General features: G+C 40.7%; 1 protein-coding gene across 2 annotated transcripts in view; it reads right to left on the bottom strand.

Annotated features, from left to right (window-relative positions):
- The window catches only part of nfatc3a (nuclear factor of activated T cells 3a), a 53,738-nt gene that overhangs the window by 27,923 nt on the left and 1,280 nt on the right, over positions 1-24,535 (bottom strand). For both annotated transcript variants that reach the window (XM_034557974.1, XM_034557963.1), the window contains exons 2-3: positions 9,747-10,929; positions 5,361-5,523 (exon numbers count right to left, since the gene is read on the bottom strand). In XM_034557974.1, the coding sequence (XP_034413865.1) occupies positions 5,361-5,523; positions 9,747-10,929 (1,346 nt within the window). The remainder of the gene's footprint in view (positions 1-5,360; positions 5,524-9,746; positions 10,930-24,535) is intronic.

The following is a 24,535-nucleotide window of genomic DNA, read 5'->3' on the forward strand; positions in this document are numbered from 1 at the left end:
CTGAGACAGAGAACTCAAAGGCAGTATGCTATGTTGCCCGACATACTATCCTCCGGACCACTCGTATCGTTTTGTGACATTGAAAGCAATTCAATGTCACAAAACGATACAAGTGGTACACACACTCATACAAAGTACCAGCTCACCTCATCAGCTTGTTGGAGTATAACAATAATCATTTAAAACAAAATCTATATAATTCTGACTTGAGCTCTGCAATAGGATCTCCTCAGTGGCTCATTTGCCACTTGTTTTCTGCGGCTACACTTCTTAACAGCTCCTACATCCTGTGTCTGGGGCCCAAAACCGCAATTTAGAAATCACTGACCCTAAAACTGCTCCTCAACTGAGCCAATAAATTCTACACAGACACGCTGAAAAATTCACAAGACCGTTCTCCCTGAGAAATCTGGATGAGAGCCACGAAGTGAGAGGTATATGAGTAACTAACTGCTTGATACTGAAGCTATCAGGCGCCTAAACAGACACTAAAAGAAATGGGAATATGTCCTTCTCACAGAAATAGAGTAAAATGATATACCAATCTACAATTCTGTCAAAAAGCACTGAATTCCTAATGACTTTAAACCAACATATCAATTTAACATTTCCGAATGCACCGTTATATTTCTAGGGGGTTGTTTTCATATAGGGAAACTGTTCATTGTGAGTATAGTATGTATGGTGTGTGTGTGTGTGTGTGTGTGTCTAATTGTCGCTATTGAAGACAAGATGAGATAAATCCTTTTTGATTTTTGATTCTTGTAGCCCTGCTATTTAATTTTGCTTCTTTAAAGCCAAAAACTAAAACATTCTGAAAGTAGCTTTCCAGTAATCAAATTTCAAAACCTGGCCGCAAACGGAGCACAAAGTCAAGTAGCCAGTAGTCTCACAGGTCGCTTGACCACAATCTGATCAATAAAACACCTGTTGGGACTCCCACCAAAAAGGGATTAAGCGATAAAAGTCAGTTGGCCGAACACAGCAAAACGAGGCATTGGTGCCTACATGGCAGGAAAGAGACATCCTTGTGTTTGTAGACAAAGCCTGGGCTCGTTTGCAACAGTTTGCAAATGCCTCATCATGTACAGATTATGTTACTGTGAGACAGTACTTGAAGCCAGTACTCCACCTGCTATAGGAGATCGGTGTGAACTTCAAAATAGAGTATACACACCTCTCAAAAGAGAACTATTTAGTTTAAATCCAGAAACATTTCAAGGTGCCCCAAGAAGCTGCTTACTTTGACGAATATGCAATGGATGCAATGCAACAGTAACAGCACACAGTTGATTTTGACAGCGATGCGTCTGTCCATGAAGTAAACTTTCCAAAACTTGAACTTTTGAAAAAAACTTTTAGCATTGCAGCTACAAGAGCACTTTCAAAGAGGAGCATTCAGCAAGGAGGAAACCTGGAAACATGTCATAGAAGTGACCTCGATCCTTCTAACCACCTGTGACATGTAAAGATGCACAGACAACTGTATACAAACTGCTACTGAAGACTCCACCTGCACTAAATGTGTACTTGTAGGATATTGTACCAAAACACAAATGTCTGTGCCAAGTGATCCTCGTTTGCATACTTCAAAAAGGCCAGATGATGAATTCAAATATATCCAGAGACAAAACAGACACAGCCCTTATTCTGCCTGATAACAAATAGTGTTTGAAAAAATATGAATTAACTACATGGAGAAGACATCGTAATAACTCACTAGTCTTCCTCTTACACACTAACTGAGCAACTCAAACATGTAAACTAGTTGTCTGTGCTGTTTTTTCTGTTAACACAGAAGCTCAGTGGTGCAAGGATCTGGGCATGGCCACAAAAGGAAGTCCTCACCATGTCCAGATGGCAGCTATGCCGTCATTTGGTGACATCACACTACCAGAGTCAAGACCCAAGGAGAATGATAAGTCGTAGAAGTACAATCTGTAGCAATGGCAGTTGATGTGGTATCGGCAGCTGATCTAAACCTCTAACTATATACCACTATTTAACATAATAACAAAGAAAAGCTTTTTCTTACAGTTAGGTTGCCCATCAATATTGTTAATGACCGGAATGTTCTACCGGAAATATAGTAAAATATGTTCAATCTATGTATTACAATTCTGCAGCAGGTAAGCTGCATTCACACCAGTGCCAGTGCCACTTGGCCTGCGGGGAAGAGCTTACTTCACACCTACAGTGCACCTGGGAAACCTGTTATGTGCAAGCATGTCCACACTTGTAAGTGTTCTGACCCTCTTACATCCAACAAATACTGGGTCAAAACAGTGGCTGAAGAACTTTGACACTTCCAATGTTATTCGATGTCTTGTTGTTGTTTATGCTTTGTTGTGTTTCTTTATTGTCAACCATAGCTCTGACCGTATATCCAGCATGTCAAGTTGTGTTATTCTGATAACCTCAAACAAACTATAACACAAAGCACAATGTGTGTGTTGGTTTTTGTGTTTCTGTAACAATAATGATATCACAGGGTGACGAAATGACCTTTCACTATAGTAGTTTAATGCACAGAGCATCACAAAAAGGCTAAGAACACCAACAATGGAGGACTCTGTATTTGGTAAACAAAAACTGACTGTTAGACCTGCTGAACATGTACTGATACTATCACATAGCACAAGCCAGCTGTTCATTTTATGTTGATTGTTTTTGAGTGTCTTGTGAATTTTTCAGCGCGTCTGTGTAGAATTTATTGGCTCAGTTGAGAAGCAGTTTTAGGGTCAGTGATTTCTAACTTGTGGTTTTTGGCCCCAGACACAGGATGTAGGAGCTGTTAAGAAGTGTAGCCGCAGAAAATAGGCGGCAAATGAGCCACTGAGGAGATCCCATTGCAGAGCTCAAGTCACAATTATACAGATTTGTGTGTGTATGTGTACCAGACCACTTGTATCATTTTGTGACATTGTATACATTATTTTGGAGCATAAAGGTTTCTATAAAAGATAAGAGCAGTATGCTCAATACAGAGGAAATCTGTTGTAATGTCTGTTTTAATTACTATATAAATATTGAAGTATTAAAACGATTAACTGCCACCACACCAAAAAGAGTGGTGTGATAAGTATATTAGCTGAATACAGAATGGTGTAAAGATTTTATATCATATATACCATATAATCAATCACTCGCGCTCTCTTCCCTCCCACACAAAAGTCATTGCGCCCCATGTTTTCTCTCCACAAACTGCTGCTCATGACAAGGAAATGCTGTATGTGTGCTTCTCTTGCTCTGTCCGTGACAACACAAAGCAGTTTGCTCATGTGAAAGTGCGTTTCAGCAGAAATACATTTACACTTTCAGCACCGGTAGTGGCACCAAGCAAACAGTATTGTCTGGCAAACAGAAAACAATTATTCGTAAACCTTGCTCATCTAAAACAAGTATGTGAGTATCAGTAAACGTATCGTCTCTTGTGGCTTATCATCTGTTTTGCCACCTTGACCTAAAGAGCGATTAGATGTTATTGGAGTTGTGATGGATTATAATCTTGGTCAAGATGTATCCCAACGAAAATGAATAACTTCAAAAAATATAACGTACAACTTCAAAAAGTTAAATGTTTGGAGTAAACAAATCAGAGTAAGCTGTCTTCACAGTGCAGTAAGACCAAATGCACTGCCATAACAACAAACAATTCCCTCTGGGGGTGATGAATGAGGGCAAGCATGGCAAACGCTTGGTTGAAAACATTTGACAGCTAAATTATGCATCGTCACATATGGCAGGATAGAATCTTGGTCTAACTGAGGTTGAAATGGTTAATGATTGGCCTAGAGGGAGCCTGCATGACTGAATGCATGAGGACATAGGCTGTTTCTAAAGCAACAAATGGCAGACATTTTGGCTTCGTGGTCCTTTCAGGAAATATTGTGTCCACAGCTGTTCGATTGTTGCATTTTACAAATGTTTTTATATAATCTTGTGTGTATTGTGCATGATGAGTGTTGACTGAGTTTGCCTAAGGATTAACTTTCCCATCTGTAGTCCCAAGCAAGGAAAACACATGTTCCCCACAACCAATAAGAACAAAACCATTATTAATCACAAGAAGTATTCACAAATTAGACTGTGTTTCCAATGCATTATCTTACCATGGAAGAATATATAGCATTTTCAAGAATATTTAGTCCTACAGATTTCCTGAAGGGTTATGGTGGACTAATAATATACTCTATTTAAAGCCATGAACAAACAAAACTCAACAGTGGTAGCAAGATGACGGTAAAAATGTTTCTACACATTTGTTTTTTTAAGACAAAATGCTTATTAAGTTCTACAAGTCACTGCAAGGCTAGTAGAGTATAGATGCAGGTGTGAAAATACAAAGGATGTTCGACAGCATGTGGCAATCCTATTAGGCAGATTGAACAGCTGACCGAACTATCTAAAGTAGCCATTGTCGGGTTCCACGATACGGTCATGGTCTAGCTCTACGGCCATATCCTAATCATACACACAAAGGAAGCTTGTCACGGTCTTCTTGAAATATTAATGGGACTGAAATATTCCACTATTGCTCTCTCTGTCTATCATTGTCTCTCTCTCTCACTCGCTAGAGAAAAGCAGCCGAAGCTCTGTGCAGGCTCACCTAGTCTCTCACAGGTGCTATCGAATTACAAAGCAGCTGACTGGGCTATAGTGGCAACTCTCCTGGCTGCCTGCTTGTCTCCCTGCCTCAACAGATTGACTGTCAGTCTTGCTGTGGGGGAGGATCCACGTGACAATCCACAGGCAAATCTGTAAAATGAAACCCTGACTGTAATCCACATCCCAACAACAAGTAATAAGGCTGACCAATCACCTATCTACAGTCCAATTAGTCATAGTAACAGCTATCAGTAGATGACATGGGGGTGCTGGAGTTGTGCAACTTTTGAGGAGGTAGAAGATGTTTTCCTGTATAAACTGTGAGGATGGAATAAATGTCACTCACACGCAGAAAGCATGTTGGATTTCATCACTAAAGTTTAGACGAGTTGAGGACTTGGTTGTGTGGTCAATGCAGTGGGCGCTGAATGAGAAGCGCTCAGTGCCTCGCTTAACTAATGCATGCATGCTAGCATTATGTCAACGCAGAGAGTAAATCAGTCCTGACCTCAGACAGTAATGTAATCCTCAATATGGCAGAGACAGCAGTGCTCATATTTTGTTTGATGGAGCCAAAAGCTCCAAAAGTTAATATTCTGTAAAAGAGATTTTAGTCATGTTTACACTTAATGTCAGCACAAAGGTTTCTCACTACCAAGCTTGTTAGCATTTGGGTAATGGTCTTCACACTTTCAAGGTTAATGGTGGAGGTTTTTGGTGGAGCTGCTGTAAGTACCAAAAAAGTGTGTTACCTTGACGATTGGGTGGCCTCCGGATGCTGCCTTGACGGCTCCCCGGCTGCCCTCAGTCTCATAGTGCGCTCGGTGGTGGGCTTTGGGTTGGACCTCTATCTTCAGGTCGTACTGGCCAAACTGGCTTGGCAGTGGCCAATCTAGTGGAGGCAGTGAAGAGGTCCTGGTGAGAGAATACCACAAGCATGCGTACGTACGCACACACACACACACACACACACACACGCACATGCACACACACACACACACACACACACACACACACACACACACACACACACACACACACAGAGAGGAAGAGTAGATTAGAGCTTTGGTATGAAATAATTATCACATACAGTGCTTTGTTTGTAGTTGTAGTAACTGGTAAAAAATGCAGTGGCACTTAAGATTGAACGCACAGAATTTGATGAATGATGAAGAAAGAAAATTTTAACAACCCTGACAGTAACACTTACCTGAAAAGAAATCCGCTTGGATACTCACACCTTCACATTTACCATATTTCGAAATGTTAAAGGGTGGGTTAAGCAAGACAACCTCTCTTACCAAAAACAACCCCTCTTTCTATATTATGGGGGAAGACAATCTTATGGCTGTCTGAAAACTTCCAAAAGCTGAAAAATAAGTATTTCCCTTTCATAGTCTGAGACAGCATAATAGGTGTAAAATGGGGGTAGAACATGCAGTTGTCTTCCCCCCACCAGACAGTGAATCATTGGAATGCCCACATGCATTAATCCTGTTTTTAAACATAACACTTGTCATAGGTCAGGTTCAGACGTTTACGGTTGAATCATTTTCTAAGGTTTTTTTTCTTTATTGTGAGTGTAGTGTGAATGGGTGGTAGGATGAGTGTGTGTGTCAGACAGTGAGTACATTAGTGTGTGTGTGTGTGTGTGTCTGTCTGTATTGTGTTTTTTCTCGCTGCCTCTTTTTTTAAATCTGTGTAGGCCACAATCATATTTGAACAGCTGCACTAACAAATAAAACCCTCCATGGCCTTCTCCACAGAGGAACGGGGTCTGTCCATCTGAGTACATTGTAGGAGTTTATCTCCAAAACACTTTGTAAACATTGACATCAACCATGAACAACCACCAAGCAGTAACCTTTTCCAAATGTTGTTGAATCTATTGTTGAGAGGTGAGGAGTATCGTGCCCCATATTGAAATGATAATCTGGTCCAAGAATATATTTTAAAATCTTACCAAAACAAATCTCCATAAGATGGTTCCTCCGTAGTTTGGTTTCTGTTTGTTAAGTTTTCTTTAGATTAATGGTTTACTATGTTTATGTTTAATGTACTTCTTGTCTGAAATATCTGTACTGAAATACTAAAGTACAGTTTAACTTGAAGAGGTACTTGAATTGTAGCCAAAGTCACAATGTCAACCTTTGTCGCATCTTGACTGTGTACACAATGAATTATTCATGATACAAAAGGCAGCACAAGCTGCATGTATGTATGCTGGATGTGTGTCATCCGGGTGATTTGTCTGGCAGCAGTTACAAAGTGACATTGTTTTCTGTCAGCACTGCAGAATACACAATCATAAATTAAACTGCGTCTATACATGTGTGTCTCTATTTCAATGGCTGTGTACGTCAGGCCTGAGTCAGTCAATTGACTGCAGCTGCAAGTATATGCTGTGTCATGGGCCAGAAATAAGACAACCTATGCTACACACTGATCTCTACCACAGTGTTTGCCACTGTAGGCTCTTTGTGCACCTTGTCACACGGTGGCATAAGCTTTTATTTGGCTCTACACAAGACGATACAGGCTCCTAGCATTCAAACGCACTGAGACTAAACTGCATGATAGATCTTTGACAGTACAAATAATTCTTAGAGGAAAGATTTTAAAGTTGTAGCCAACATTGCTGACTCCCTTAATTCTTCCCTTTCCAAACGCCTGTCAAGAGCTGGCTACATGCAGACCGATCTGATCAGACTGAATTAAAGACATGTGAGTCAGGCTTTCAGTGGAGCCATTTCATTTCATAAACTGCCTTACAGACTGGCACTGAATCCAAAGGAGAGACTGCATTCTGGAATGAAAAGGCATGTGTCTGACATTTTATAGAGGTTTTGATCAACTAAATGCAGCCTTGTGGTTAAAAATCTAACTGAGCTACATTCTACAGATGTGACACACGAATGACATGAAAATGTCAGCTAAAACCACCTTGGGTTTTGTAACTTGTTACATAAAGACTAACTGGCCAGGTGGAGCAAATTACATGAGATTATATATCTATACATATACCACCAATAGTTGCCATGATTGTTGACATCATATGCTGCTTTAAAACCACTGTATTAAATGTGATAATGAATGTATAGTCTGTTGTTGTGCCATTTAAGTTTGATTTTCAAACAAGGTTTGCTACTGACAGCAGCTATTACTCTCAGATATTACACAGTGTAACAGATGCAGACCCTTATGTTTTCCTTAAAACAGCCATGACAGAACCACCCAGGAAGTGTGGGTTTGCATGGCTGCTACGGTAACAGGAGTAGAGGAGGACAGAGGAAATATGAGCTTTGTGACAGAGCAGAGCAGAAGCGGTGGCCTTTGTCCTAACACAGAGCATAACCTTTCTCAAATGTCTACGGCATGGTGCAGGGGCTCCCAGCTTAATCCCAGTCCCACAACTAATCTCTTCTTCTTTATAGTCTGCATCTTTATAGTCTGCACCTGGAAACTGGTTTGCCTTGTGGTATACCAGTAAGCATAGTTACAACTGCTAACCAATTATACTATCAGAAACTCTGCTACTAAAACTGCATTTCTTGTCACAAAGGAACTCCCATTCAGTTACATGTTTTTCTTTCTGTCTCTCCCGCGTTTAAGGTCCAGAATATGAGTGAAACCAGTGGTTAGAAGGTTAGACTCTATTTTGCTAACCAATTCTACCTGAGGCTCAGCTCTATCTGCTTTCTGACTGGAGCTCTACAGTATTTGCCACAGAGTAATGCTGGCCTTTTGTTAATAAATAAAGCTTTTGGTAGCCAACTCATAAGAGTGCCGTTAATATCTCATTGCAGACAGCAAGTGCCTGAACACCTCACCAATTTTTAACCCACACCTACTAACCCAATCCCACCAATTCCACCTGGGCCATCTGTTCAAAACCAGATATGCATGCATGCATGAAGACAACTCAACAAGCAACTCAACAACCACCTAACTCTACAGTAATGGAAACGTTATTCTGCCACCGTCTTAGCCATGGTCTTAGGACATTTGACTTACAAGGATGCAAATATCAAATAGTGACTCATCATAAAGCTGACCCTGTTACCCTGGCTTGTTATTGTTTCAGGAATGTGAGGTCTATGTGAGCAAGCATTTGTGTTATGTCTATGCACGTGTTTGTGTATGTATGTGTGTATGTATGTGTGTGTGTTTGTGTGTGTGTGTGTGTCGTGGCCCCCTTGCCATATGTGCCCTGTGCTGATTTACATTGCTAGGGGCTAGTGCACACAAACAAGGCCATGTCTTCATCTGCTGCACACATTGGAGAGCAGACAGCAGACTCCTCTCCCAAACACAACTCCAATATGAGTTTCTGATAGCACCCGTCACTCTTTAATGTGGAGATTGTGCAAGTGTGTTTGTGTGTGTGCTTGAAAAAGTTGGTAGTGTGCCCTCTGTGATCCTCTCTCCGGCACCAATAAACTTGTATTAAGATACAATGTTTCTAAATCAGATGTATACTGCTGATACAAAGCTCAAGGTTCCCCTGTTACTGAACATTGGTCTGGAGCACCCCATCAACGAGCCTTTTATTTATCTAACGTGCTATTTGATAAACATTTACTGCCCTGCAGTGTTGTCACTTCTCTCGCACATCAAAAAGGATTTCCAATCTTTATGACACCTCACAACACTCTATAAAAAACATTTAACACTGAGGTCTATTGTTTAGCTGTGCCCTAGTGATTGCTTTTAAGATTGACGATAATTGTTGTCTTGCCAAGCCAGGATTACATTAATATTTCACAAAAATACAAACACCACACCACTTATCACCACACCACTTTCTAGTTTTGAATATAAGTTAAATATGCTTTCAAGTTCGAACACCACTACTCCTGTCACTAAGTCTTTCTCAAATACAAACAGGAAGTAGAAAAGAACAAATGGATTGCAACAGAAAGTTATTTCAACCAGTTGAGAAAGTCCTCGCTGACTTGAAAAGATAAAAACGTTGGAATTTTACGGTCACTTCCTCTCCTCTGACTCTTCTACATCTGCATGAATATTTAACTAAATTAGGTGACTGCATCTGTGAGATGAAGCTGGATTTAGAAGAAATTAGTAAAAAAATATTAGTACAAATCTTTCACTGTTTTTTGCAACATCAGCCAATTTACCTGAATATAGGGGTATGACCAGGTTTGGGTTTATTCCATGAGAAGTGAGAGGGTACTGAAAGGAACTGTTCCCCGGGCCCATCTTTTTTCAGGCTGTGCAAGCCCTCGTCTGAAGGAGAGTCTAGATTAGGAGACATATTTCCTTGGTCATCTAGCCCCAGCTCCCCTTTCCCAGTTTTTATAGACGTTCTGTCTTGTGAGGTCTTCCTTGTCTTCGATGGGATGTCTGCCTCAGATGGGCAACACTGGAAGGGTGACATGCCTACAGAAGGACTGCCAACCCAGGTGTCCTCTGTCACGCTGCCCCTAGGTGAAGGTCCTGGTGTGGGTGTGGGGGAGTGATGAGGAGACAATGAGCCGGGGTAGCAGATGTCGGCGCTGGAGTGGCGCCTCTTGCCGCAGGGTGAGGTGGGACGTGAGGAAGGCCTTGAAGGTGGCCGCGGGCTAAGCCAATTTTCGTCAGTGACACTCGTGCGTGGCGAGTGACAGGGGGACTGTCGAGGTGACAGGCTGATGGAGTGAGAGTGGTGCACAAAGGCTGGGTGGTGGTGCTGCCAGTGGGTCTGTTCCTCCAAAACCCCACCACTGGTTTGAGGGGAGACACAGCCTGGGGAAGTAAGAGGGGAACCCAGGGTGAAGCGGGCAGCTGCTTCATTTAGCTCTGAGTCAACATCGTCATAGACGTGTGAGAAGGATTCACAGGAGGAGGCGTCAGAGAACCAGCTCCTAGAGGAGAGGCTGCTGCATGGACTAGGGCTGAGCGAAGAGTCCCGGTATGAGTGGTCCAGGGGCAAATAAAGGTGGTCTCTGGACAGGGGCCTATCACCGTGGTAGTCCCCATCAGGACCATTGGCCCTCAGATCCTCCTCATTGGCATCCATCTCCTGCTGGCAGCTGGGGGAGATGGAAGTGATCTGGATACTGGGGCACTCAAAGGCCTTTGGTGCCTCCACAGGAGCAGAGGGCAGCAGAGGGGAGGTGCCGTACTTGGAGTTCTGGGCCTCATAGCTCGGAGGTTCAGATCCTGGTTTGTGTGAGTGAAGGCGTTGGGAAGTGCTGATGATCTGGGAGTGGGACTGCATGCCATGACGAGGCAGGCCAATAGACTGGTGGTTGGTGACCATAGACTGGGGCTGGCCCACATTTAGGATGTAAAACGACGTGTTGTCATCAGGCTCCAGATCTAGGAGAAGAAAACAAAAGGGAAGATTACGAAACAGCAATCTGGACATCATTTTCTTATTACTGTTTCTTTTTCCTTAATTTTCTTTGGCTTGACTTGACAACATCCGGAGTTACTCTAATCAAAGCGTTTAAAAGCTTATGTTGGTAACACATACTTTGGATTAAAATAAAATAGAGTTCAGAGTTTAAAGACTTCACTTTAGTTGTGTCACAGCTCCTAAAGCCACATTCTTGAGATAGCTACTGAGGGTTGTAGAGGCACAGCTAAGGTTGCGTTTATCACAAAGCACTAGCAGGCATATAGTTGATACATTTGCATCTAACCAAGCCTTTAATCATCCTCATCACAGTTTGAATCAGTCAGAATGGCTGACAGGAATAGACAGTGTAAAACATAATACTGAGGTTATTTTCATCCAAGATTAGAGCTTCGGTTTGCTCTTCAATCCGACACACCGGATCCAAAAAAGGCAACGCAAAGGTAGCCAAGATAATGAAAGCCAAAATAAGCATATTTGGATATTACTGTTTGGGTCGCTGTATATTTGTGCCTTGGCACTCCTGAAGCAGAACACAGTGGTCTGAAATCTCCTCCAGGCCTGTTAAACATGGTTTTAAAAGGGATAATGGGAGAAGAAGTAATTTGTCATTATTATAAGTCAACCTGCTGATACTACATTCGAGTGGTGTATTCATCGTCACCAGGACTACGGTTGAGTCCAAAATTGCATGAAAAAATATAATATATATATGGGATCGCAGACCCATATACGGTTGCACCTTGAGTTTGCGCTTGCGATTGAGCCCAGTTTCAGGAAATTAGAGGCCAGAGTGTTGCTGGGTAGCAGGCAGTCATACAGGCATTGTTCCAAGAGGGATAACCAATGAACAGCACTACTCAGGAAACAAATTCACACAACGGTGCGTGCTGTCCGCTGTCATCACAGCTAGCGCCGGCAGGCTATTTATACCAAAGGTCAACACACACACACACACACACACAAACAAACAAATAGACAAGAGCCCACTGTCCGCTTTGGCACTACTCTTTTAGAGGTTATTGATAAACCTACACTGGATACGCTCTGCTGCTCTCACTAGGAGTAACCCAATGCTTTACATGTGAAACTTCATTTCACTTGCAGAGACATTTTTACATTAAAAATATATTTATACATATGTAAGTCATTTGTAAAAGCAAACTAAGCTTAAAAATACTTAAAGCAAGCATTGTGTAACATCAGGCTTCCTGTCATGTTCTGTATTTGGCCTTTAAGCTATGATAAATACAACTTCTGCAAAAATGTTTAAAAAAGGTTAATATACTTCAAAAAATTGCTAAATGACCAAGTAATAAATATAGGCCATAGAGATTAAGCATTCAATAAACGATTCGCTAGGCTAAAACCACAGTGTAGCCTGTTCGGGAGAATGTTGTGAAATCATTGCACTTCCCATATTCCTTGAATGTATCTACCTTCATCTGTATCTAGATACCATTTTTTACATTGAAAAACTCTCAAGCACAGTAAGATCAATAGACTATAGCTTGGTAGGAAGTTAATTTAAGTTCCCATATTTGTTTCCTCCAACTAAATGACAACCACATCCCAGTAATATGAAAGCTTTGTAAAATCAGATATTAAAGATGTCTGCCCTCCTATCCTCTCTACCCAACAGCAGCAACAGAGGCAGTAGCAGCAGCTTTATTTATAGCTGCCCTGTTTCACACTTGCCCTGCCTGCCTGTCACAAGACCCAGCCATGGATCCTGACCCCAACATCGGACTGACGAGGAGCAAGAGAAGGAGTCGATAGGAAGGGAAGAAGTTGCGAGAAGAAAAAAAAAAGTGTGGGTTCCTGCTTCGCTAAAACACAAGTTGACAAGCTTGTTTTAGCCCTGGAGAATGAATCACATTTAAAAGAATTATGGTTAATTCAGGGCAGGTACCAGTAGTCAGTGTTTAGCTGCTGCTTTAGTAAATTAGGTACTACTTACAAGCCAATTAAAGTTGCAGCAAATTGTTCCCTGAACTTTTATGTTAGTAAATCTGGAACTGTATTTTTACATTAGATTTTCCTTTTTCTGAGGCTTGATTTGTGCATTTGATTCTTTTGTTAGGGAAGCTTACCCTGAGGGTAAGCTCGTTTATTACAACTGAATATTATAAAATAAAATTGTCACATTTAAAAGATAAGATTAAACGGTCACAATTGTTTTTTTGTCATTTCTGGCACAAGTAATGGAATATTCAATTAATATGCTTTGGCAATTTAAACTTCACAGAGCCTCAAGTCTATCGAAGCACCTGATGCCAACCAACGCTTACAAGTACTTCTGATGCAAGTTTCATGAGGGCTGCACTAACCAACTGGCTACCAATCAACTAATGATCGATTTAGAATTTGTGACTGTATGAAGAAAAAAATAAACGAAATGTTTCAGTTGCTGGATCAGGTGAGTTGTCAAATGTGCTATAAATGTGTTCTATTTTGTAGCCTGTGGTGACAGCTAAACAACCTGTTTAGTGTACTACTGTGAAGAAGGCCCAGTTTTTGCTAACATGCTTGTTGTGCACTGCCAGTAGCAATGGGTAAAGAGATTAAATGTGTGTGAGAGTCTTGGACCTTGTAGTAGACATCTGCGTTGGCCGAGTGATTGTAATGAGAGCAGTAACTTGTCTCTGTACTGTCTGTTTCTGTCTCCTCAGATATCAGATGATAAATCCTTCTGCTGAGTTGTCCTTCACGGTCAGTGGTATAACCCCCCCAGTCAGAGCCAAACACCAGTCCCCTTAGGACAGGAGGTCAGAGAGGAGTAGTGGTATTGTTTTTTGTCAATGGCCTTGGTTGCAAAGCCCCTACACTGTTCCTGAAAGCCTGGTGCGTCACACACTCCTCAAGTATCCATACATCAGACAGCCAATCTGGTTAAATAAAGATCTGTAAGAGGCTTTGCTGTACCTAAGATAATAATAGCTCTGCCTCACTGGGAGATGTTTCAGTGAGGCCCGTCTTTGTAAGACCGTTGTGTTCTCGTGGTAACCACAGGGACCGGCGATGGTGGCATCCACATTGGCTCCTTGACACAAAGTTCAACAAGCCTCTGGCTGACCATCACACTGCCTAGGGATTCTCGCTGTGGGGATAATCCGCAGAGACTTTGTTCCTCTCTCCTCCTACTCCCACTGTACACAAAGTGTGTCAGGGTCCTGTGACCGGCAGTGACACATTCTGAGAAAGCCCAGTGTACTACTGAGGGAGAGAAGGATTTATCTCTCCCAGAGAAGATGAAAAGCTCATTGGTTCCTGCTGGTGCGCCCACTATCTGTCTACCTCTCTTTATGTGAACATGTGCATGTGTTTGGGTATAAAAGTGTGGGTGGCATTTGAATGTGTGTTCCTTTGTGCCTGTGGTTGTACCTCTGTGCCTTCATGTGTCTTTTTGCATTTACTGTATGGGTATATGTGAGTGTACCCTTGTGTGTGTGAGTGTTTGTGTGTATATGTATGTGTGTACACCCCAACACATATTACTGTCTTAGGTTGTTACCCAGTAGCCCCAACGCCATGTGTTGCTGGAGCTAGAGGGTAACCTTAGTCAGGGTTCCCTTTGTGGTGGGCAAGCAGGTTGATTAGAGCCGGCTCTGCTTACATCCCCAGTACAGAAGGCTTTGTGTGTAGCCCAGTCTCCTCTTTCAGCCCTCCTCAAGAGCTGCTGACCAACAGACCAGAGCACAAGTGTGACAACACGTCATGGACAGTATGAGATAAAATGTATACACCTCAGACAAATAATCAAGGAACACACTCAAAAACAGTAAATCTGACGTTTTTGTATTATGTGGTCTGTATAAAAAGTCAGTCCATCGACTCTGAGAGACACACGTTTTGCAGTCTCTCAGAGAGAACCTCCAGAGTAAGTTCAGTCAGGAAGATTACACTATTACATGCCTATGCCTGTTGTTTAATTCTCATACATCTGGCATTCACTTCTCTCACAATTTCATTGTGATGTATCTTCTTGCTGCTCAGGGCAAAGAGTCCAAGCACCAACGACTCTGTCAAGACTCTGTTAAGACTGTACATTATCTGTTTATAATAAACACTTATTTACTTTCTTGTCTCTCTTATTTGGGCTAATTTGTAGGTAAGGTAACACCAGAGCAAGGATTGCTGTCACACTCAAAACTGAGTCAGTGGCCTGCTCTGACTTTATGAATCGTCAAACTATAAGCAAAATCATAAAATTGATGAAGGATGTATACCTTGATTAATACATTAAATAATTAATGATAATTCAACAATAACCTAATTTCAAGCACAAGAGGTCCTAAAACCCTTTTTGAAAAATGTATTTCGATTGATATTTATATATTTGCAGTGAGTCCCAGCAGAGCTCACAAAAGCAAATTTAATTCCTTCCTCCTGCGTTTTCCAAGAACTGCGGCTGGCTAGTTCCCTACGTTTCTAAACACAGAGCCTGTGACGCACATGCACACACGTATTGTAAGGGTTGGCCTACACCTGTGGCTGTAAACCTTGTGCCAAACCTTCCAATGATCCCTGTACAGTCTGTTTAGGTTGTTGGGTTAGAGTACTAAAAGTGAGAGTGAGCTAGAGACAAATCCAAATTAAGGGAAGAGGCAGGCTCGATTTCTCTAGAGTGATTAGGTACATAGTACTACATATACAGTAGAATCATGAAGCATGGGTCTCAGTATAACCTGAATCTCTAGAGCCTTGTTACTGTCTTATCCCAATGTTTTGTTACATCAAAAAGCCTTCCTGTGCCGTCACAGCAGACTCACCAGCCAGCAGAGGCTTAATAATGGCAGCCTAAGCCAATGTTAACATATGCCGGCAGCTAAATTAAGCTCCTAATTAACAATCTCATGCCGAGATAACATTATGGGATAAACATAGCGCCAAGTAACCACCTGAACTAAATACCCACCAATGCACAAAGACCCCTTTCAAAACACATCACTAATTGCCATTACAGTGCATCAAATTTGGTTACTAAAAAAAGATATCAGATATCAAAGATTAGTACTTGTATTTTGATCCTACAAATTAGCTATATTTAAATGTCATTTATACTTTAAAAACTATAATAGGCAAATTAATATTAACAGGTAAAACACAAGTGTTAAAAGAATTGAAACAACATAAAATGAATAATAAATTAGATGTATTAAAATGCTATAAGATGAGAATGATATTTCAGCACAGATGTAAAAGAGGGCCCTGACTGTGAATGCCTGATTTCCTCGGACATGGAGTTCCACTTCCCGGGGGCCTGAACACCAAAGATGAATGGAAAATGCAGTTAAGAAACTTCCTGTAAGGGCAAGTCTTAACTAACAAAGCTAAAATTGGAAGAGCTAGGACTAGTAATTCACACTGGATCGCTGGATTGGAAATTGAAAATTCTCAGACATCCAGCACTTAATACAAGACAAACACCATATACTGCATATGTCTGTCACATAAGTGTCTATCAAGGCGTACAGCTGATTGTTGAAAGAAAATAAACTCAACGTGTCTTTGGATTATATTCCCCGTAAGGATCACACAACACATGTTTGACAGATATGTTCAAAACCAAACTAGAGCCACATTCCTGATGGTAATCAAGCTTTCCATAAGGTTGATAGAAACAGGGCAGCCCCCTCTGAGTTGACTAATCTTTCAGTTTGATCTTAGTCAACTTATTTTGCCGATTAGTCATTTTGTAAAGCTTTAAATTGACCTATTACCATGCAAGGTGCCACCGGCACATCGGAACAAACTAACAATCACACTTATTCATACGCCGCAGGCGCAGCCAACAGGAGCCATTTGGGGTTAAGTCTCTTGCACAAGGACACATTGACATGGACCTGCAGAGTCGGGGATCGAACTGCATCGGAAGGGCGACTCGCTCAATCACTGAGCCAGTCGCCATGTAAACACAAACAAAATGCATGCTGCAACCCCCCCAACTTCTCTTAACAACCTGTTTTCATTTCATTTCATTTCATTTAAACAACAATGTCTCCAATGCTTCAGTTATGTATTTATTGTCAGCGGAGCAGGAGAGCTACAGTGCATGACAGTATTGGCTTAAAGGTGAACACGAGCTGCTTGACGGCCTGCAATAACCCAGAGCAGATAACATCAGAAGCTACTGCCAGCAGGGGTGACATTTAAACAATCTGTCAGGGCTGACTGTGCATGAGCCTGAAAAAAGTCAGACAGGGGGAGGGAGAGACAGAGCAAGAGAGTGGGACATCCAGGGAAACAGAGCTCTTTCCCTTTATGTGTGAGAGAAAACGAGAGCGACAGAAGGTGATTGAGAGAAATACAGAGCGACAAGAGAGAGAGACATTTACACACGGCGGGTCTTAGTAGTGAGACTACAGTATATACACACCACTGATGAATGCACAAGTGTGTCAACCAATATCTTCCAACCAAGTTCATAACAAATCATACAGATTCTTATTCTATATACTGTATATACTATGTTCCTGGATTATCCAAGCAACAAAGTATTGCTAGTTATAGAAATAAGTGTTTAAACCTGATTGTTTTTAAATGTACCTGTACACCTTCCTAATCTCCGCGTGTCAACAATGGCCACCCTAACTTCCTGGACTTGACCCACCTTCACAAAGATTGATTAAACTGTACCAGCAGAACCACTTCACATCATCTGTGTTGCTTGAGCAGCATGGGTAATGATGAGGATATGGTGAGGTGGTAAAAAGAAATGCAGTGTCCTCAAGTAAAGGGTCAATCTGCTCTGCTTGGGGGAGAGCCTCATAACGGCCACGCTACTCTTTATCATTCTGGAAATCAGTCAGCCACAACTGAAAAAAACTAACAGGAAACAATGAAAGGAAAAAACAGGAAGACAGCAATTTCCTCTCCAATAACATAAATGGAAGAAAGAAAACCTTCACTATGTTTTGTTCACAGCTCTAAAAGTTCATACATGTTGACTAGAAGATCAATAGAATTTCTTTAGCACAGGTCCAATTCATGTTTTACACGCTTGGGTGCATTAAGTGATCAGCCGTTCATATTGTTAAAACCTCTATCCACAATTAGTGTGCCCTTTCCACCCAGCTGTCAAAGTCCACATGGTGCACATTCCAATTTTGACCCGTGTAGTAGGGTCCACTCAAACAAGTGAAGTGTGTCCCATCATCCCCTTGAAAATCTAACTAATACATCACAAGTTTAAAAGTGAAAACTGAAGTTGAATTGAAATATCTTCTTACAACAATCACTAATGTGTCCAACCACCTGATCATAGGACACATAAAGGGAGTGGGACAAGACAAACATCATGGGGTAGAGGTGCCAATCCCAAGCATTAGCCTGACTGAAATAAGGCATTGAGAGGTAGCCTAAAATAAAATAGGATTCAAACCAAACTAATCTCTGGGTAGCAGGCCATGCCTCATAGTAAAAGGGAAAAAAAGAAAACCAGATGCAGGCGTTCAACAGCTTTCTCTCTGGTGTAATGCAGCCTCTGACATGTTGATACAGCGCAGCCAGCGGTAGCTTCAGTTACACTAAATTTAAACTAGACAGATGCCACACATAGTTACTCATGCCTCGCCCCGGGAAACAAACGGCTCATTCATCACACTGGGTGCTGGGACCCCTTCAGTTCAGTAGGGTTAGGGGGAACCCACATGGTGATCTAGTCCCACATGTGGACCTCATGCATGACTGTCTGACCTTTGACCTCTCTGTCTTTTACATTTTCAGGGAAGTATTAGAACCTGTAGGTTCATAAACTCTCTTGTTCCTGATACATAAAGCCCTCAATCTGAAACTATAACACTTACAGTCTTTATTGACTGTCAAACTCCACTCTCCTCGCTGTGCTTGTATGTTTTCCTCTCTTCTTTTATTTTCCATTTGACCGTTTTTTGAATATCATTTATGGGGACATTGTTATAATAACCTATGCACACCAACAAGCATCAATGTCCAACAGTACATGTCTTATACGTCTACCTTCATAATCAAGAGGACAAAAAATGACCCAAGCTTACTGCACATTAGCAAAGTGGGAGCCAAGTGCAGTGAATACAAAATGAAATAATTTCAATAAGAGTTTACCAAAAAATTAAATAAATGTAAACTTTACACTGGAGACCGCTTATCGAGCAAAAATGTATGTTGTTAATTTAGGGAAGATGTAATGTACTCTAATGACAGCTGCTTGTATGAGTAGTGGCTCCAACCCCTCCACATAAAAGTCCAAACAAACACACGCACACAAACACACCTGGCTAGAGTCCGGGAGTGCCGACACACTCACCTGGCGATGTAGCGCACAGCATTCTTCCACTCCTCTCCTCGGTAAGATCGCAAATTGATTGAGCAGTGAAAAGTTGAAGGCTGCAGACGTTCTGAGACAAGAGGGGTTCTCCTGCACTAAGTACAAACGAGTCACTAGAACCTGCCGCCTGCCCTCTGCCACTCTCTTTGGGAGCTCAAAATAGTCCACCATGAGAGCGATGTAATTTCAGTCTTTCCCACGACAAGGACTGAGAGGATCGTGCTCTTGGTTAAGTGAAGCAGAGCAATGACAACAATATAGCCATTGGCACAATTTCGTTCTCCACTAGCTGCTCAGTTTGATCCTTTCATTATGCTAAAAATGTGCCTTGACATGTCTTCATTTCTAAACATGACAAAGACAATCCTAATCCTACAGGTATGAGAAATGTTCCAGCATGTTAACAGAACAAAATCAAACCTGACTAGTCACTAAGTGGCTGTGGTGACTGCTGGCATCTGGAGATTTCATTAGCCTAGATCAGTCTCTCTGATGTCACTGGTGGTCTCTTTCACATCCTGAGAAAAAAGAAAGAATCCTCAGTCGTCCTGGTGGTAATGTGCTGTGCTGGTATGGTGGCAACCGAAAAACAACAAAAACAACAAAAAGCAAGGACTAAAAAGTCAATATATATATATATGGGTTACATAGAAAAAGAAAAAAGAAAGGCCTCGACAATAAGAGCTGTTCATCTTCACCTTACCAGCAGCTAGAGAGCAGTGTGCCCCCTCTCCCTTGGTTCTACCCTGCCATCTGAACCCCACATGGCATGTCTGGGCCGAAAGCCACCTCCACTCTGGATCTACTACTCTGCCACCCATAAAGGGCACTTCTACCCCCTTCCTCATACCACCTCTAACGCCCAATGAGGCCACTTCTTCGGCCACCTGCATAATCCTCACTCCCCATGACTTATTTCCACCACTCACGCAACCACTTCACATTAAACACTCAATCACAAATGGAGTACTTTAATGGATAAGCCCAACATATTGTAAGATGGATTGTTTTATTTTTGTACATGAAACTAGAATAGAAAACAGTGAAGGGGATATATGTTCTATAATTAGTATGTACACACACGTGTCTAATACGGACACTTTCAGTGCCGTTTGTTTCACAATAATAGTTAGCTGTAAGCTCCAAATTGAAAAGATCTGATGGCCGTTGTCCATAAAGCTACCTAAAACAATACTTACAAACCTCTTAACACGTGGTTTCCCCTGCCTGTGTTAATTCTGAGTTTTTTCTTTCCAACTGCCAAAAATGACGAATTAAAAGAAGAAAACAGCATTGAGCTCAATTATCACAAGAAAAAGTGCTGCAAAAAATGACTGAAACAAGAGAACAAGCAATAGTGACATGTTATTAAAGCAAAATGGAAACATAACACAGTGTGTCGCTGGCTGAACATTTTTTAGCACAGGGAATTTTACTTAATTGTTAAATAGCCATGTATTAGTAGTCTGTCATACCTGTATAGTTAGTTTATTAATTAGTTGAGTTTCTAATTGAGTTTCTTAAAAGGGTGGGATGACAAATTTATTTTATTTATCTACAAATTGTCAGAAAATAGTGAAACGTGACCATACGCAAATTCTCATGGCCCAGACTGACATTTTCGAATTGCTTGTTTTATGGTACAAACAGACCAGACTAAGTCAACGAAAAGACATAACTCTACGACTGTTTTGCCCATATTTGTTGTTTTTGAATGTTCTCTATAAATAAACTCAATGTGAAACTTGAACTGTCTCGCTCCTTCTCATCTTGGTTGCGAGTTGCACATGCACAGTACCCATCAGCCACTCTTTGCGGGTAAAGAGAGTTTAGCTGAAGCTTGAGCGAGCATTTTAATCATCCTGGAAACAGGAGTTTAGTTGGGTGGCATTTGAGAGGATGTGGGTGAAATTCCACCAATGTATTACGCAATTTGCTGCTTGTTTGAGAACAAGGCGGATACAACATGACAATTAACTTTAGTCTTTGTTGTTATTTGATGACCACTAATAAATAAAACAATTTGTACAGGAGCAGGTAAGAATACCCTTTCAAGTTGAACATGTTAAAACTAAAAAAGAAGTTCAACAAAAGGACTGCAGAGAAACTGGAGTTCCTGGGTCTGTATCTATTTTTCTGATTTTTCCAGAGTCGCTTCTTGATGTCACAGTACACAGAGTGAGGAACTTGTCCTTTTTGGCTGTTTGTGGCCAAAAGGCAAGGACTGAAAAAGCACTGCACGGTGGTTAAAACTGATGACAATCAGTTCACTTTACTTGTTTAATGGTTCCACTCCACTGAGAAGTTGCTCAGACAGCACCACCTATTCTCCAACTTTAAAAAAAGATAATTGGGTACCACAGGAACTACCTTTATCTGGACTGTAAACCCTGGCAAAATGTAGAAAATAACATTCAGTGATAGTGACTCAGCTAACCACACAGCGGTGAGCTGCCATCATTAACAATACATTATTGATACCTTTAGCTACCCGCTTACTGATTAACTTATTTTTATCACACAATGTAGCGAATAGAAAACTAGAGCTGAACCAATTTATGTGACCAACACTAATATTGATATTTGAGAATGTAACATCTCAATGGCAATATATTGACCGACGCTTCTTTTTTTACACAAACATACAACATAAAGAAATATTTTGAGAACCCTGTAATTTTGATTGTCAATACATAATATAGTGAGAATATATGTACTGAGCAGGACCTTTTATAGTTGGTTTTATAGAAATAAACTAAATCCTGCATCTATAAAATTTCTGTACTGAATGTTAAAGGATCCAATCTCACTTTGTAGTTGCACTGATTCAGAGAGGGACTTCTATTCAGCTGGCACTCTACATAATCAGGGGAACACCTTTACAGTTAGCTTGCCCAATGCCTCTGAATAGAACAGTGGAATATTTCACCTCAAAGAGATTGCTGTTTTCTGAGCAACAAGGAGAGAGCAAGAAAATGAAGTCACAGACACTCAAAGTAACAGACAGAGAAGAGAAGAACACAAAAACAGACAGATGGAGAGGCAGGGCATTACACTGTACCACACCATTACACAGAGTTCTAATCACATTCACATAAGTAAGACTGGGCTGAGAGAAAAAGTGTAGGAAGTTAACATTCACTACTCAGCTCAGGTTCATTAAAAAATAAAATATCTCAAACAAAGATATAAAAGAATTGTGTAGTAAACATGAGCAACCAGCTACCATGACAGGACCATTTTGTAAAGTAACTTTCTGCTAAAAGGAGATATAGAAATTTGGCAATGATGTTTTGTTTTAATTTTGAGATTTTCCCTTTTCTTTTCACAACATCACAGCCCAGTTCAAGCAGCATTCAACAATAAGAATCTCAGTGGAGTGAAACACGGTTAGATATTCACATTAGAAGTTGGTTGTTACAAAAACAAGCCCTGACTTGATCCTTGCCTCCAGAGAAGGAGACCAACTCATGAGTGTGCACTGTTACTCTGGCTGTGTGATCCTGTATGACACTCCCGTAATTAATTTGGACAGGCGCCCCCCTATTGGCCCAATTTATATGATCCGGACCAGATTAAAACCACTTACACAGTAGTGCTTATATTCCAACACTTATACCAACTGCAGTTTTTCCCCCTTGTCCCATCTCCAAATCAAACTTGTCTTTAATCAAAGGAAAATTTGATTTAAGATTGCACAAGCCAAACCTTCATGGAGTCATTACTTTTCCCAGAGTTTCATAAAAAGGACATAGCTGAAGAATTCATATGTTTCAATGGTCATGGGCCAAAGACAGAAACCAATGAAGCTGAATTTAGCATCCATGCAAATACCAACAGATGCCTTTATTCAATGAATTAGTTAGTTCCAATCAGCTCATGACCTTTGTTAAATCATATATTTTACACCTATTATCACATTTTAAATGAATAAACAACCCAAACATGAAAAAGCTGCAGCTTCTGTCATTCACAGAAGTAACTCTGGATATTATAGGATTTTTTAGCGATCAGATAACTAATACATGGAAAAACCACTTCCAAAATGTTTCATTTGCCTGCAAAACCAGCCGAGTTTCCACCAAGGACTTGTCACCATAATGTCTGCCATTATGATGTTTGGTGCAGAAATCTGCCAACTCATGCTTTATGATTGCCTGACTTAATTAATTAGTTAACATTTTGTCCTTCCATTAGTCATTCATTCGTCATCCTGTTTACCTCAAGAGACCTGCCGCTGTCAATCATAATACATATCAACTTTACCCATTCGCATTTTGTGAGAGACATTATGCTTAAACAGGAACTGCCAAGTTTGGCCTAAATGAAAACATGAGCCTGTACAAAACAAGTTACTTGATCCACATATTAAATATGATGAATAACCTTTATCTGAAGTCATTTTGATTTCAGTCCTGACACCCATAATGTAATTACAAGCATTTTTTGGACAATACCAGTTAAATGACCAATATATAAAGCATCCCGACACATATTAGCTTATTTTAATGGGATGTGACCATTTGTATGTCCAACAATATTGGTAATTGTCAATACCTTGCCAGAAACTAAAAGCAGCTTGGCATTTTTTTTCTCTCCAACCAAAAACACAAGTTTCTTTACAGCATGAATTCAAATAAATTAAAAAATTCAAACTTTCCCATTAACAGGTACCATTATGTTCTTGACAAAGTTTAACTGCTTTCCATATTCATACCTGCTTGTTCCATCACTTCACTGCCTCTATAATACACTTTCAGTGAGTGAAATATAAAAAATCCATGCCAACCATTTTTATGGTTGTGATGATTTTGTTCCCCAAACCTTAATAATCAGTCTATTAAAGTAACAGATAAAAAAACTGTTATTCACAAATAGTCTTATTGGACGATAATTTAATACGATAACTATCATCTTTCAATGGAATCATATCGTGATGAAATCATATATATTGATACACAATTATGTCATCTGAGTTGATAATAACAAGCGCATACTAAATTCCAAGTATTGAAAAATTTCTCTGAACATGTTATTACTTTGCACTAAAGTTCTTAATAATTAATATGAATATTTCTCATATATATCATACACATTTAGCACGGTCTGAGAGCAGTGATCCACCAGGACAAAGACTGTTTTAAGTGTTTTGCATTGTCAAATAGTTTGAGGCACTTTGAATCAAAGCAATGTATGACTAACTTTTCGAACTTGAAGCACATTAAAGATAACATATCCTGAGGGTGAGAAAAAGATGG

The sequence above is a fragment of the Cyclopterus lumpus genome, chromosome 3, assembly GCF_009769545.1.
Source record: "Cyclopterus lumpus isolate fCycLum1 chromosome 3, fCycLum1.pri, whole genome shotgun sequence".
Classification (NCBI taxonomy): Eukaryota; Metazoa; Chordata; class Actinopteri; order Perciformes; family Cyclopteridae; genus Cyclopterus; species Cyclopterus lumpus.